The sequence below is a fragment of the Macaca nemestrina genome, chromosome 3 (genome assembly GCF_043159975.1).
Source record: "Macaca nemestrina isolate mMacNem1 chromosome 3, mMacNem.hap1, whole genome shotgun sequence".
Taxonomy (NCBI): Eukaryota; Metazoa; Chordata; class Mammalia; order Primates; family Cercopithecidae; genus Macaca; species Macaca nemestrina.
The window spans coordinates 189,364,004-189,380,615 of NC_092127.1; the positions used below are offsets into that span (position 1 = coordinate 189,364,004).

Consider the following 16,612-nt stretch of genomic DNA (forward strand, 5'->3'; position numbering starts at 1 on the left):
GTGGAGATGTTCGCATTCCCTCCTTTTCACGGGGACAGGAGCTGGGCACAGGGCCTCTGGGTGCAGTGAGTCCCAGGTACCCTTGAGAGGCAGACGTCAGTGGAAACGGAGCCGCTGCGAGGTGGGGAAGGCAGCGCTGTCAGGCATCCAGACACACAATGGAAAAGCACTTCATGCCTGTTGGTGGGGCATGGCCTTGACTTTAACCAGAGCTGTAGGGGCCTCAGCAGAAGGATGCGTGCCTCCTCCCGGGGTACCACCTCCTGCTGCAGATAGAGATAAGAGATATTTAAAAGAGAATAACATTTTTAAAGGAATGATAATTATGATAAGAATATTTATGAACATGAATTTTCTTGAGTCTTGCTATGTGCTAGGTCCCAGGAGTATCACCCTTAAACCTCAGCACAACCCAGAGGGGCGGGTGTCATTATCATGTCCACTCTGCAGGTGAGAAAACTGTGGCACAGGGTGGATGACTTACCCAAAGTGATAAAGCTGCAGGGGTGGCGCTGAGATGAGACGTTCAGTACCTTTTTGTGGGGCCATGTGTTCTCTTGACTGAATGAACGAGAACTCAGAACTGTGGATGTGGGGAAAACAACATTAGTCTCTGCCAGGTGCACCTGGCCTCTTATTGCATCAACTGTAGATCTGAGCTATGGGAAACCAGAGAGACGAGTCCCAGTGTAGCTGCAGAACCCTGGTGGGTGTATTCAGGCATCAAGACAACAGCGGTTAAAAATAAGTGTTATTTCTCCATAAGGCACATTCTCTGAATTACTGATTGAGGGATGAGACCCTACAGAGAGAAGGCAGATGAGAGAAAGGGGACAGCTAGGAACAGAGGTGGACAGACACACAGATATGTCTACAGGGCACTACTTACAAACTGGAGAAGGGCAAGAATGTCACATTGGAGGCGAGGTGTGGTGGCTCACGACTGTAATCTCAGGCTTTGGGAGGCTGAAGTGGGAGGATTGCTTAAGCCCAGGAATTTGAGAACAGCCTGGGCAACATGGCAAAACCGTATCTCTGCCAAAAACACAAACAAACAAACACTTAGCCTGCTGCAGTGGTGCATGCCTGTAGTCCCAACTACTCAGGAGGCTGAGGTGAGAGGAATACTTGAGTCCAGGAGATGGAGGCTGCAGTGAACTGTGATCACACCTCTGCACTCTGACCTGGGTGACACAGCGAGATCCTGTCTCAAAAAACAAAAACAGAACAAGAATAGCACACTGGGGATGTGCCTGAAAGAAACTTGGGCTCTGTGTAAGCAGGACTGACTGGCCTCATAAACGGGTGCCAATGTTTGAAACCGTAAATATGCTAGAATTCAAGAAATAGAGCATGGCCCTTCATCCCCTCTACCCCCAGCCCCATGGAGGTCCCTGGATGGGGGCCACCAGGCAGCCTGTGTCTGCAGCCTGCCTCAGTGAGCTACACCCGGCCCTGGCTGTTTTCTCCAAGGCTCCATGCTCCCTGGGAGGACCAGTTGTTTCTGGGCTCAGAGCCTGTCCAGTTGGCGAGCAGAGTAGTCTTGGCCAGCCTCGCCCCACAGCCAGCGAGCGACCACAGGGAGCAGCCTGCAGTCCTCGAGGGAGTGTTCACCGTCACTCACCATCCAGCACAGGGGCACGGCCTCTGCACACTGCCAGGAACGGTGTCAGACACCAGGGGCGGCCTCTGCCTTTGTGGACCCCACTCTCTGGGGCAGTGGGGAGGGCGGTAAACAGAGGTCACAAAATAAACAGTGGCAGGCAGCATAACAAAGGCCTGTGACAAAGCACCATGTGAATGTGAAGGGGGCACCTGAGGGAGTGTAGAGCTGGGGAGATGGTCAGGCTTCCCTGCGGGGAGTCTCATGGGCGGAAACCCAGGGAGGTTCCAGGAACACTGGATTAAGGGAGAGAGACCTGGGCTCTAGTCCACCCTTTGACAACTAGGAGCTGTTTGGGTAAGTTGCTTCACCTCTCTGGGCCACTTTAGGAAAGGCTTAAAGAAAACATCCTTTCAACTATTGCTATATGGAGTTACTGGGAAGTCAAGCTCTCCCACTTTGAGAGGGTTCTGTGGGTAGAACCCTGGGCTCCATGTCACAGCTGTGTGACTGGCATGGTCACAGCAGCGATTATTCTGCATGTACACTCTGGTAGGCTCGGTGCTTTAAATCTTCTTTAAAGGTTTACATGCCACTTCACTAACAAGGAACCTGAGGCTCAGAGAGGTTAAGTCACTTGCCCAAGGTCACACAGCTGGTGATGGCAGAATCAGACCTGGACAAGGTCTGAGTGCAAGGCCCCTGCATGCCCAGGTGTAGCCCTGCACCCTGCACGTCAAAGGTGCTCAGGAGAAATGTGTTGCACGTGTGATTGGCACCGCCCTGGGAGAGCTGCTTCCCAGCACAGTCCTTCCTGCTGTGAGGAGCACAACTCTATTGTCGAGTGCTGGGACTGTAAGAACCTGAGGAGCCGCTGGGAGCTGTGCTGCCTGGAGACCTAAAGCTCTATATCCCTGGGAGAGATGAGCTGGGGTTCAGAAATTATTCAGACCACATGAGGCCCTCATGCATCCCAGAAACTTAGAGCTCCCTGGCTGGCCCTGAGGAGGAAGAAACTGGCTTTGGGTTTGTCCAAGAGGCAGGAGAAGCTGGCGTGTAACCTCTATAAAAAGAGTGGCCAGGATGAGAACAGATTGGGGGGCACCAGCACTAGGGGGTTCTCATGGTGCTGGAATATTACTTTGATTGTGGCTGCGTTTATGTGAATCTATACATGGGGTAAAATTGCATAGAACACACACATACACACGCACACACATGCACACACATAAATGTGCATAAAGATGGGTGAAAACTGAATAAGGCCTGTAGACAGCGGTGTTCAACCAGTGGCAGTTTCCCAGTTTTGATACTGCACCATGGTGACATCAGAACCACTCCTGGGGGAGGAGCACACGGCACTTGGTGCAGACACACCTGGCGTTATTGCATTTCACTTAATTGTGCTTCAGAGATGCTGCAATTTTTTTTTTCTTTTTTTTTACAAATTGAAGGTTTTTGGCAACTCTGCATCCAGCAAGTCTATTGGCTCCATTTTTCCAACAGCACATACTCACTTCATGTCTTTGTGTGACATTTTGTAATTCTTGCAATATTTCAAACTTTTTCATGATTATTGTATGTGTTATGGTGATCTGTGATCAGTGACCTTTGACGTTATGATCGTAATTGTTTGAGAACACCACAAACTGCATCTGTATGAGACAACGAACTTAATAAATGTTCTTTGTGTTCTGACTGCTCCACCAACTGGCTATTCCCTCTCCTTGGGCCTCCCTATTCCCTGAGACACATTAATATTGAAATTAGGCCAGTTAGTAACGCTGCAATGGCCTCTAGGTGTTTGAGTGAAAGAGAGTTGCATGTCTCTCACTTTTAAGTCAAAAGCTAGAAATTATGAAGCATGGTGAGGAAGGTAGCTCAAAGCTGAGATAGGCTGAGAGCTGGGCTGCTTATACCACATAGCCGAGTTGTGAATGCAAAGAAAAAGTTCTTGAAGGAAATTGAAAGTGCCGCTCCAGTGAATGCACAAATGATAAGGAAGCAAAACAGCCTTATTGCTGATATGGAGAAAGTCTGAGTGGTCTGCATAGAAGATCAAACCAGACACAACATCTCTTTAAGCCAAAGCCTAATCCAGAGCAAGACCCTAACTCTCTTCAATTCTGTGAATGCTGAGAGAGGTGAGGAAGCTGCAGAAGAAAAATTTGAAGCCAGCAGAGCATGAGGTTTAAAGAAAGAAGCTGTCTCCAGAACAAATAAAAGTGCAAGGTGAAGCAGCAGCAAGTGCTGATGGAGAAGCTTCAGCAAGTTACCCAGAAGATCTAGTGAAGATCATTGAGGAAGGTGGCTGCCCTAAATAACAGATTTTCAACATGTATGAAATAGCACAATGTGGTCATGGAAGAAGATGCCATCTAAGACTTTCATAGCTAAAGAGGAGAAGTCAGCACCTGGCTTCAAAGCTTCAAAGAACAGGCTGACGCTCTTGTTAGGGGCTAATTCAGGAGATGACTTTAAGTTGAAGCCAGTGCTCATGCACCACTCTGAAAATCCTAGGGCCCTTAAGGGTTATGCTAAGTCTACTCTGCCTGTGCTCTATAAATGGGGCAACAAAGCCTGGATCACAACACAGCTGTTTATAGCATGATTTAAGCCTACTGTTGACACCTACTGCCCAGAGAACAAAATTCTCTTCAAAATGTTACTGGTCATTTTCAAAACCCCTGGCCACCCAAGAGCGCTGATGAAGATGTACAAGGAAGTTAATGTCATTTTCATGCCTGCTAACAATATTCATTCTGAGCCCATTGATCAAAGAGTCATTTCAACTTTCAAGTCTTATTATTTAAGAAATACGTTTCTTAAGGCTGTAACTGCCATAGATGGTGATTCCTCTGAAGGATTTGAACAGTATAAATTGAAAACCTTCTAGAAAGGATTCACCATTCTAGATACCATTGAGAATATTCATGATTCATAGGAGGAGGTCAAAATATCAACATGAACAAGAGTTTGGAAGAGGTTGATTTCAATCCTCATGAATGACTTTGAGGGGATTCAAGACTTCAGTGGAGGAAGTCTTTGCAAATGTGGAAATAGCAAGAAAACTAGGATTAGAAGTGGAGCCTGAAGATGGGACTGAGCTGCTGCAATCTCATGATGAAACATGAATGGATGAGGAGCTGCTTCTGATTGATGAGCAACAAAAGTGAGGTTTCTAGAGAAGGAATCTGCTTCTGGTGAAGATGCTGTGAACGTTGTTGACATGACAATGGATTTAGCATATTATATAAACTTATTTGGTAAAGCAGCTGCAGGGTTTGAGAGGATTGACTCCAAGTTTTAAAGTTCTACTGTGGGCAAATTGCTATCGAATAGCATGGCATGCTGCAGAGAAATCTTTTGTGAAAGGAAGAGTCAGTTGATGTGGCCAACTTCAGAGTTGTCTTATTTTAAGAAACTGCCACAGCCACCCTAACCTTCAGCAGCCACTACCCTCATAAGTCAGCAGTCATCAGCATTGAGACAAGACCCTCCACCAGCTAAAAGATTACAACTTTTTTTTTTGAGATGGAGACCTCAGCTCACTGCAACCTCTGCCTCCTGGGTTCAAGCGATTCTGCCATCTCAGCCTCCTGAGCAGCTGGCACTACAGGCCTGCGCCACCACACCCAGCCAATTTTTGCATTTTTAGTAGAGACGGGGTTTCACCATGTTGGCCAGCATGGGTCTCGATCTCTTGACCTCGTGATCTGCCTGCCTCCACCTCCCAAAGTCCTGGGATTACAGGTATGAGCCACCACACCCAGCCCAACAACTTTTTTTAAATAATCATCTTAGGCTTAGATGATCATTAGCATTTTTTAGGAGGAAGGTATTTTTAAAATTAAGGTATGTACATTTTTTAGACATACTGCTATTGTACTCTTAGACTACAGTATAGTGTAAACATAGCTTTTATATGCACTGGAAAACCCAAAAATGTGTGTGACTTGCTTTATTGTGATATTCACCTTACTGAGGTGGCCTGAAATCAACCCTACAATATCTCCATGGTATGCTTGTATTATTTTTGTACCTTCATTTGAGTCTGTAACTATGTCAGAGTTGGCACTATGGAAAGGGAGAGGATGAGGGCTGTAAACATTACTGATTCATTTGGGGTCAGGAAGAAAGTAGATTCGAAACTAACATCTTGCAAAAATAATGTTATTATATCTTACACTATATCAATCTTCAGTGGGTAGAAAGCCACTTTCTTCTTAGAGCTCATTGTCATTGGCAAATACAGTGAAGGTTGGTGGGCAGAGTTCTGGGTTCGAATCTCAACTCCATCGCGTGTGGCTGTGTGGCAGGAGGCAAGTGGCCCCTGCAAGTTGCTGGGCATTTTCTCATCCGCAAAATGGGGAAGATGGTACCAACCTCCCCGCATGCCATGGAGATCAAGTGATAGTATATATAATACGTACATTAGGCTGGCACAGAAGAGTGATTAACAAGCCTTAACCCATTAAAAGAAGGATCAAAAACTGTGGCCCTTGAGCCAAATCTGGCCATGCCCCTTCTTTTCCATATTGCCTGTGCGCCTGTGTGGCATATGCCTCAACTGCAGAACTGAGTAGTTGCAAAAGAGATCATATGGCCTGCAAAGCCAAAAAAAATTTGCTGTGTCACCCTTTACTGAAAAAGTGTGCTAAACCCTGCATTTAAAAATGCCTTACCAGGCTGGGTGCAGTGGCTCATGCCTGTAATCCCAGCACTTTGGGAGGCAGAGGCAGGCAGGTTGCATGAGCTCAGGAGTTCGAGACTAGCCCAGGCAACACGGAGAAGCCCCGTCTCAAAAAAAGAAAAAAAAAAAAAAAAAAAAAAAGCCTTACCAGTTCATAAAAGAAAAAGAAAATGCCTTACCATACAATTATATCTAAATGACCTTTGACAAAGAGGCAAAAGCACTTCAATGGAGGAATGATGAGCTTTTCAATAAATGGTACTGGAGTAATTGGACATCCATAAACAATAAAAACGACAAAAGAACCTCAACCTAAACTTCACACCTTATACAAAATTTAGCTCAAAAGGGATCACACACTTAAATGTAAACAATAAACTATAAATCTTTTAGAAAAAATATTGCCAGGCATGGTTGGTTCACACCTATAATCCCAGCACTTTGGGAGGCTGAGGTGGGTGGATCACTTGAGGTCAGGAGTTCAAGATCAGCCTGGCCAATGTGGTGAAACCCCATCTCTACTAAAAATACAGAAATTAGCCAGGTGTGGTGGCACATGCTTGTAATCCCAGCTACTCCGGAAGCTGAGGTGGGGGAATCGCTTGAACCCGGGAGGTGAAGATTGCAGTGAGCCAAGATTACACCACTGCACTCCAGCCTAGGCGACAGAGTGATACTCCATCTCAAAAAAAAAAAAAAAAAAAAAAGAAAAAGAAAAAAAGAAAAAATGATGTAAGAGAAAATCTCCAGGATTTAGACCTAGGCAAAGAGTTTTCAGACTTGACACCAAAAGTATGACACACAAAAGGAAAAATTAACTGGAATTCATTAAAATTAAAAACTTTTGCTTTGCAAAAGACCTCGTTAAGAAGATGAGAAGACAAGCTACAGAGTGAGAGAAAACGTTTGCAAAACAGATGTCCACCAAAGGACTAGTACCTAGACCAGATAAGGAAATTTCCAAACTCAGCTGAAGACAGGAAGCAATCCAGTTAGAAAATGGGAAGGACATAAACAGATACTTCACCAAAAAGGATATATAGGTGGTAAGTAAACACATTAAAAAGGTGTTCAATGTCATTAAGCCAGCATGAAAATCCAAGTTGAACTCACAATAAGATATCACTACACACTCATCAAAATGGCTAAAATAAAAAATAGTGACAACACCAAATTCCGGCAAAGATGTCGGGAAACTGGATCACTCATACATTGCTGATGGAAATATAAAATGGTACCTGCAGCCATACTGGAAAACGTTTTGGCAATTTCTTATCAAACTTAAATTGTAATTACCAGAAGACCCAGCAATTGCACTTGTGGGCATTTAGCTCAGAGAAATGACAACTTACGTTCACACAAATGTTCACAGCAGCATTGTTCATAATAGCCCCAAACTGGAAATAATCCAGATGTCTTAACAAGGGTGAATAGATCAAGAAATTGTGGATACAGGCCCCTGTTTACTTTCCTGGGTATCCCTACTTATGGGAGGGTCCTTCCTGGTTTAAAGGACGTCTCCATCCATTGAAACAGGAGACTGACGTGGATAACTTTGCATTTCCAGTTCCATACAACTATCCCCCTGATTCTTCCTTCAAAGAAGCATACCCTCCTTTGCTTTTTATATTTGCTTCACACATGGAAATGGGGATGTGGAGGGCCTTGCACAGAATAAGCACCTAATATTTGTTGAATACATGCATGAGGAAGAAATGAAGCTTTTTAAGGAAGCTTCATGAAAATGTAATCCATTATGGGCCACTGTCATAATTTATAATCTGAGATCCTTTCCTTCAGCAAAAAACATGTGTGAAGAGAGGGTGAAAGAGAAGAAAAGAAGGAGAGAGCCAGTGAGGGAGGGAGGAAGAGACAATAGAAAGCAAAAGACAAAAATACCATTGGTTAAACTTTTCTTTCGTTATCTTTCCTTTCTTGGCAATAGATGTTTATTCAGATTTTTAAAATGTGCCTCCTTGACCTTCTTCCTAAAAAGAAGTCAGATGATGAATTATACCAGAAGATCCTTTCAAAACAGGAAAATGTAAGTCTTCAACCTATGTTTCAAGGTAACTTAAAAATAGTTTATTATAATATATACAACTTATGATACAAAAGTATTTTTCTTTTATGTATAAAATAGCTTATTACAATATATACTTTTTAATACAGTATAGTGAAATATAAAAGTATGTATACAAATATTTTGAAAAGTGTATTATTAAAATCTGGAATGCTATTTACAACGAAGAAAAGAATATTGGTCATATCTACTACTCAAAGGCGGTCACTGTTAATTTTTTTTCTGCATAAGTGTGGGATATTTTTAAAGACATAATTTGTTTATTGGTTATAGCTATGTATACTACTTTGTATTCTATTCTCAGTCTTTTATGGAAAGTTTACTTTGTTTCATGCGCAGCAAAGAATCAGGGCTTAGAGTCAGATTGATTGAGGCTGGTATCCCGGTTTTATCTTTTACAAGCTCTCAGAATCCTAGTTTCTTTTTTGTGCAATGAGATAATTCTTGTTCTGTGAGAGTGCAGAAAGGATAAGAGAGATGTGTATGATGCACCAAAGCAACATCATAGTTAGAGTTAGACTGTGAATTTGTGAAGGCTGCTATCATCCTCATTATCACAACCACCACCAAAAGCATCATTATCTTATCACCACCGTTTTTATTTTGTACCATCATCACCATCACTACTACTATCACAGTTCTCTTTTTCATCATGTCATTGTTGTCATCACCATCACCACCATCATATTTGCTATTGTCACCACTGATATCATCATTCTTTCTGTCTTTTCCACCATCATCATCATCCTCATGACCACTATCATCACCAACACCATCACCATCCTCATGTCCTCATTACCATCATCATGAGCATAATTTTTGTCATTGTTGTAATCATTGGCATTCTCATTACTACCATCACCACCATCATCGTCTTCATTACCACCATAATCATCATCCTCGTCCTCATTGCCATCACCACTACCAGTGTTGCAGGGCAGACAAGCTCCAGAATAGGGTGTAGCCTAGGAGGGTACTTGACTTCACTTAGGAAGTCTTTTAGTGGATGGTGCCACTTCTTGCAGAGGAGGACCAACCCATAGATAGTGTGCCCAGAGTTGGTAACATATGGGTGCTTGGCAACTGTATTTATACTCTTGTAAACCCACTTTCAATTACATGCAAATTAAGGGGCAGTTCAGCGCAAATTGAGAGGCAGTTTATTTAGAACTTTCTAAAAAGGGGATAGTAACTTCTGGGTTGTTGCCATAGAAAGGAGTAGTAACTTTTGAGTTGTTGACATGCCATTTGTAATCTGTGGTTGTGCTGGTGGGAGTGTCTTATGCTAATGCGCAACGAGGGCAGCAAGGGATCACTTTCATCACCATCCACTGGTTCCTGCTGGTTTCTTCACTTTATCCTGTCTGGACCAGATCCCGTTTTGATCAGCAGGGTTGTGATCAGAAAACAAGTCCTGCCAGTCTCCTATCTCACCTTATCCTCACCATCATTGTCATCATTATTCTCATTACTGCTATCACCAGCCTCTTCTTCATCATCCCCTGCCATCATTTTCATTATCACCATCATTGTTACTGTCATCATTCTCATTACCACCATCATCATCGCATCATTGTCGTGATAGTCTTCATCAGCACCACCATCATCACCATCTTTATCATCTTTACTGCTACCTCTACCTTCACCTTCATTAGAGTCCTCATCATATCATCATTGTCCTTGTTCCCACCACCGTGAGACCTGGGGGTTTGGGAAGGGATGCTGCTTCTTTACTCCACTGGATTCCATGAGGAAGGATGACTCACTGCATCCCAGGAAGGAGGAAGGACATCATTGTCTTCACTGTCATCCTCAGTACCACCACCATGGTCATGGTCCTCAGGCAGTGCACATGGTGCTTGACATACATTATTTCATTTAATAGTTATGACAACCCTGTGAGTGGCCATTATTATTTTTGTTTTACAGCTGAGGAAACTGAGACTCCATGAGTTCAAATGACTTTCCAATGGCAAAAATGATAATGATGATGATGACATTTATAATTGTATTAGGAATAATGAAACAATACTGTCTGTTATAATGGAAAGAATAAGAGCCCTGAAGTCTGCAGACCTCATCTCTACCAGTTAAACAAGGCTGTTTGAACTTAAGCAAGCATGTTAATTATAATAGTGGCTACTATTTGTCTAGCCAAGTGATTTAAATGCATAATTTCATTTAACACTTGCAATAACCTTAAAACTTTCAGAAGAGGACAAGGAGTGCCCAGAATTTGGAAGAGTAAGGACAAGCCTAGCACTGCCCCTTCCTGCCTGGGCATCTTTGGACAAACTATCTTACCTTCCATAAACCAGCTTTCTCACCTGGAAATGGGTCATAATTTCTCTTTTGCAGAGATGCTGTGAGGATTAGAAAACACATATGGCCTCAGCTTGGGTCTTCAATAGTAGTTTATATCAATGTTATTTTTCCTAATGTACCTGGACCCATTCCACACTGTTGGCTATGTGACAAGGAACATAGAGAAAATGGAACTGTCTCCCACACTCTATATTGGGGTTTGTAGGACTCTATTCTTAGGACTGACCTTTTCCTTCCTGAGTTCAGAATCATTTGAGAGAGTCAGGAAGACAGATATGGAAATGTAGCTTTATTACTGATTAGAGGCCAGCTTGGAGGACGTGGCTTCAGTGCACAGCTATCATGGCTTCCTAATACTGAATCCCAGAATTCACTCAATTACCTAGTAATGGGCAATGCTGGGCCACCTCAGGCTTCCCCACACAGAAACAAGGCCTTGGCTACCCAGTTCACTCTAGGCTGAGATCACACTAGAGCAGTGGCCTCCCCTGACTGGTCCATCACAAACAGGAAGAGGCTGGGCAAGCTTCTGGCTTTTAAACCAACCAATCAAATACACACCACTTCCGGCCCCGGGGTGTCCTTCTTTCCCAGGAAAACCAGAAGAAGAGCAAAGAAACATTCCTTTCCAACCCACTGGATGTCATGATATTTTCCAGGACTTCAGAATGATTGAAAGATACTATTTTATTGATTTTGAAAGTATGGTATAATTTTTTTTTGAGGGAGGATATAGAAGAAAATAATTCATTATTCTTGAGGCTCCATGTTTAATGAGAAAATGAGTTTGTTGCTAATAGGTTTATTATCAAACCTCATGTACAACAACCCCCAGAGCATTTAACTATTTTTAAAAAATATTTTGTGAAATGTGAAAAATAAAAACATTTATTTTTCTAGAATTTAAGACACACTAAACTTTTTCTTTGTTTATTTGGTTTCTTTTTTTCTTCTTCTTCAGGATTTGGAGGATCTAGAAAAGGGACTTCAGGTCAAACTGTCAAACACAGAAATGTCGGGGGCTGGTGACTCTGAGTACATCAGTCTGGCTGATGTGGAAAAGAAGGAGAGGGAATACTCTGAACAGCTAATCGATAATGTGCGTGCCAGACTTTCTTTCCTGTACACAAATTTTGGTTTCTAAAACAGTTAAATTGGCTAAATTAGAGAGATGATAGTTAGAAGTGTGCCTAATACTTGAATTCCCCTATCGCATTCTGCCCTAGAGGCAGGATCCAGTTTCTGATGCTAAGTGATAGGGAAGAAGTAATTAAGCAGCAACAATTCACAAAGGGAGGTTTATTTTTTATATCATGAATTATCCTCATTTAAATTTCAGATTAGTCTTTCTGTCATTCAAAGCAAAGATTGCTATAATCCTTGATGTCATCACTGCCCTTTGGAATAGAGTAGAAGAAAGCTGCTAGGCATCGCTCATGAAAGCATGTTTTACATTCTAGACAGAATGGCTTCCCTGAAACATCTTTTTCTTTTCTTTTGGATTCTTCCACCCCCTGTTCGTATACTATGTATTAAACAAACATGTCCTTGGCACTCGCTCTTCACCAGGGATTGTGCTGGGCACTGGGGACTCAAAACCATTTAGACATGGCCCTGCCTGAGAGAGGCCTGGAGAGATGAACAGGTGAGCAGGTGAGGGCTTCACAGGGTGACATGTCTTGTAATAGAAGGAAGCACAGGAGAAGGCCCAAGGCAGGCACAGTGGAGGGAAGAGTTCGTTTTACCCCAGGCTTAGGAAAGCCTCCACAGAAGAACGGGCCCTGGAGAGGCTGGCTGGGAGAAGTGTGGGTGCTGGCCAGTGATGAGGCGGAGACAGGAGCTAAAGAGGGCTGAGAGCAAGTCCAGGTAAGGTAAAGCCAGAGGGATCTGGCCAGAGGGCTTCTGTCTTATGCCAGCGAGGTGGGAGTCACTGAAGCTTTGAAGCAGGGAGTAGCTGGGTTCAGCTTCTCCTTTAGAAGGGCTGCCCAGGCACTGAGTGGAGGGTGGTGAAGAGCTACTGGCCTAGTCCAGCAGGAACTTTATTAAGGCAACTGCAATAGGACGGAGAGGTGAGGAAACATGTGAGAGAAGCTATGGTGGTCTACCAAGGGGCGGCAGGTGGGGAGGTGGAGGGGGTCCAGGGTCAGTGCTGCTAAAATAAGGGCCCCAGAGCAAGAAGCTCATGGGAGGGAGGGAGCCAGTGCTCCTCTCCTCTGAATAGGTCCAGTGTTGAGAGGAGAGGCTTGGAGATGGAGGGTCTCCATGAGAGCCCAGGTTAGAGGACCTGGAGGGCTAGAAAGTTCTTAGAACTGTGGACCAGGATGCTAAGGAAGAGGGCACAGCCTGGATTCCCGTGGTCCACAGAACCCCCAATGCTATGTGCAGCATCTTGTCCATGTCTGCCTTTCTCAGGGAGAGGGTTCGGAGTTTTCATAAGATTCTCCAAAGTATTGGTGACTTCCAAAAATGGTGATCTCTGGCCTAGAAATGTGTGTAAAATGGGAAGAGAAAAGAGCTTGGTGTCAAATCTTGAATCCTGCCCGTATTTAAGGAGGAGGGGATGAGAAGAATTGGGACAAGAAAGCAGAGGAGGAATTGGATGGGCTTTGCAGAAGCAGGAGAAAGTCAGGTCACAGACGCCAAGAGAATCAGAGCAGGGTGTGCAGAGTTGGCGTAAGCAGTTGGTGTAAGCAGAGCAGGGTGTGCCGAGTTGGCGGTGTGACAGTCTGCAGTCTCATGTCAGGTGGGAGGCATGTCATTTGATGGCTCCAAGGGGAAGAGCAAGGTGAGAACATGAGGGTGCCAGGCAGGTTTGAGGTCCCTCTTGGCAGGGATGGGAGGAGGAGCTGACCAGCAGCATGTGTGGGGTTTACTGGGAGGCAATGGGGCCCTGAGATGGGAAGCTGCATTGATAGGGGGCATTCATCTGGGTGCAGGCTTCCTCCTGGCAGAGCCAGACCAACGCCGCAGTTGAGGCTGACAGAGTTTCATGACCTTGAGTCACAGCAACAAGATCAGCATGGGTTTCTGGTGTCACTAACCCCTGCCCCCTCCCATGCCTGGTCCAGCCAGATGTGTCCATTTCAGCCTCTGAGAGGCTGAGCTGAGATGGAGGCAACCCCAGCGGTGGAGTTAAATGGGACTGAGCCAAATCCTGGCTTTCATTGGCTCCATGACCTCTGACAAGTGACCTGACTCCCCCGAGCCCGTTCCTACATCTCCGGATAGATACTTTATCATGATATCAAATGTGTGAAGCACAGAGCCTGGTGAACAGCCTGTGGGCCATGAGGGAAAGTTGTTCAGATTCCTAGTGTCATTGTCCTTAGAGCTCTGACCGGCTGTGATGACACAATTAGACCTCCTGCATTCTAAGCCACTTAGGAATTCCCAGCTCTGCTCCTGATAAAATGAGGGGGCGGGAAGATTTTAAAGCAAAATGTTTTCATGGTCAGCATCATCTCTGCCATATTAAGCTTTTGTACTTTTAGAACAAAAACTAACATTTAAACGTCAGTTTATACTTTTACTTCCAGGAAGTATTTAATCCCTTTTAAAATTCCCAAAGCTTCTATGAGCGCATTGTCACATTTCATCTGCCCCTAGGTGGCTGTAATGACCCATGCAAGAGTCTGTAGGCTGGACAAGCTACCGCTTTCTTACCTTAGCAGCAGTGCTCTTGTGTCTGCTGGAACACCGTCGCAAAACTGACTGGCACTTGCAATGGAACCAGAAGGAACTTTACTGTAGAATGTGATTGTTGCCAAGATAAACTCACTGAAATTGTAGAATCGTTTAGAATCCTTATTTGTGATAAGGAGTGAATTGTAATTCCCAAGCATGCACCGTTTGGCTTTCTTAAGTAAGTTTTTCCCTCACTTCATGTTGCTTGTGCTCATTTCACAGATGGAAGCTTTCTGGAAACAGATGGCGAACATCCAGCACTTTCTTGTGGACCAGTTTAAGTGTTCCAGCTCCAAAGCCCAACAGCTCGTGATGACTCTGACGGAAAGAATGATTGCCGCCGAAGGGCTATTGTGCGATTCTCAGGAGCTGCAGGCTCTGGTAATGCTGGAGGGGGCGGCAGGGAACATAAAGATATTCAGACTAGAGATTTGGAATCCCGAGGCTTGACATCATTAAATCTAATAGATTCATGTTGTAGCTGGTTATGTAGAGCCTCAGGGAAAAAAAAAAAAAAACCAGTAAATTCATTCATCCATGTATTCATCCATTTATTTATTATCCATCCATCCACCCAGCCATCCACCCATTCACCCATCCATCCATCCATCCATCCATCCATCCATCCATCCACCCATCCACCCATCCACCCATCCATCCACCCATCTACCCATCCACCCATCCATCCATCTACTCATCCATCTACCCTCCCACCCATTTATTCATCCATCCATCCATCCATCCATCCATCCACCCATCCATCCATCCACCCATCCATCCACCCATCCATCCATCTGCCCTCCCACCCATTTATCCACCCACCCACCCATCTACCCATCCACCCATCCATCCACCTACTCATCCATCCATCCATCTATCTATCCATCTGTCCATCCATCCATCCATCCATTCATCCATTCATCCATCCATCCATCCATCCATCCAATGAGTAAAGATTCTGGCCAGCTCAGTATTACTACAGCATAGAACACTGGTCCTAAACTTGAAATTACACATTGAAATTATCTGGGGAGCTTTAAAAAGTACTGATTCTTGGGCCCCAGATGGGTCTCCATCCCAGAGTTTCTGACTTAATCAGACTGGGGTGCAACCTGACTGGGCACTAGGGTTTTTAGAGCTCCCCAATGACGACAGTGGGTGCTGGGGTTGACGCCCACTGGTGTAGACACAGCATTGATTTACTTTCCTGACTGCCCTGTTTTGCCTGCAGAGTTCTTAAACAATGCCTTTTCCTGGCCTTCACTCTGAGGTTCTTATGTGATTGGTCTGGAGTGGAGGCCCTGGCATTGTGGGTTTTAAAACTCTGTGAACTATTCTGATGGGAGGCCAGGGATACAAACCCCTGGTACATGAGTGTCCAACCTTTTGGCTTCCCTGTCCGCATTGCAAGAAGAATTGTCTTAGGCCACATATAAAATACACTAACACTAACAATAGCTGATGAGCAAAAAACCCCAAAACACAAAAAAGGTCCCTGCTTATTTTTGTGAAACCTGCCAACCACAGATAAGCAAAAAAGTCCTCACATTCAAAGGGTTGGACACTCATGGGAGAGAAATCTGCAAATGCAGCTTTGACTCTGGGCTCTGTTGTTAGGAGCTGTGTGATCTTGAACACATTACTTAGCCTCTCTGAGCGTCTGTTCCTCTATTTATAAAATAATAGGGCTAAGAGTTGCCACAGACAGGGCCTGGGTAGATGCTGAGTGACTCCTAATACCCCAGTCACCATTGGGTTCCTCCTGGTACACATTGGGCTTGTCCTGTGTGCGCCAGTCAGTGTGTACTAGGCCCAGGGAATGAGTCCCCTGATGCTGCTCTGCGCCCATTTCCCTGTCCTGTGCACCAGCCGCTGTGGCTGCTCGGCTCAGAACCCTCCAGTGGCCTCCCCGCCCTCAGCACAGACTCAGCTCCTCGGACCTGTGAGAAAGCCGAGCCTCGGCAGACCCTCACCACCCCTTGCACACCGCAGGCCTCTCCCAATCCGTTCTGCTCCTCCAGGTGTGATCCACAGACCACAGCATCGGCAGCACTGGGAGCTGGTTAGAATGCAGAATTCTGCCCTCCACCCCTCCCACACAGGTCTACACTGTAACAAGACCCCCACGTCCACACAGTTGTTTGAGAACTTCATATGCTTTTTCTCAGCATATACACACATGACCTGCTTTTTCTCTCAACACTACCGAAAGCTAGGCTTGGAA

The 16,612-nt window shown here is 44.8% G+C and overlaps 1 protein-coding gene and 1 long non-coding RNA gene across 10 annotated transcripts in view; one reads left to right on the forward strand and one right to left on the reverse strand.

The window, feature by feature from the left end:
* LOC105483919 (EvC ciliary complex subunit 1) overlaps positions 1-16,612 on the forward strand; it is a 102,076-nt gene that overhangs the window by 20,890 nt on the left and 64,574 nt on the right. For 6 of the 7 annotated variants that reach the window (XM_024793423.2, XM_011745010.3, XM_071093897.1 and 3 more), the window contains exons 6-8: positions 8,242-8,340; positions 11,666-11,803; positions 14,611-14,769. In XM_024793423.2, coding sequence (XP_024649191.2) covers positions 8,242-8,340; positions 11,666-11,803; positions 14,611-14,769 — 396 coding nt within the window. The remainder of the gene's footprint in view (positions 1-8,241; positions 8,341-11,665; positions 11,804-14,610; positions 14,770-16,612) is intronic. The other variant, XM_011745013.3, reaches the window with a different exon arrangement.
* On the reverse strand, positions 3-14,601 carry LOC105483918 (uncharacterized). Of its 3 annotated transcripts, none has more exons than XR_988637.2 (4): positions 14,368-14,601; positions 890-1,035; positions 485-583; positions 3-266 (listed from the first exon to the last, which is right to left on the reverse strand). It is a non-coding gene; the product is annotated as an uncharacterized lncRNA (long non-coding RNA). The 3 variants fall into 3 exon arrangements; XR_011621562.1 differs by lacking the exon at positions 14,368-14,601 and adding an exon at positions 8,196-8,295; XR_011621563.1 differs by lacking the exon at positions 14,368-14,601 and adding an exon at positions 1,129-1,251.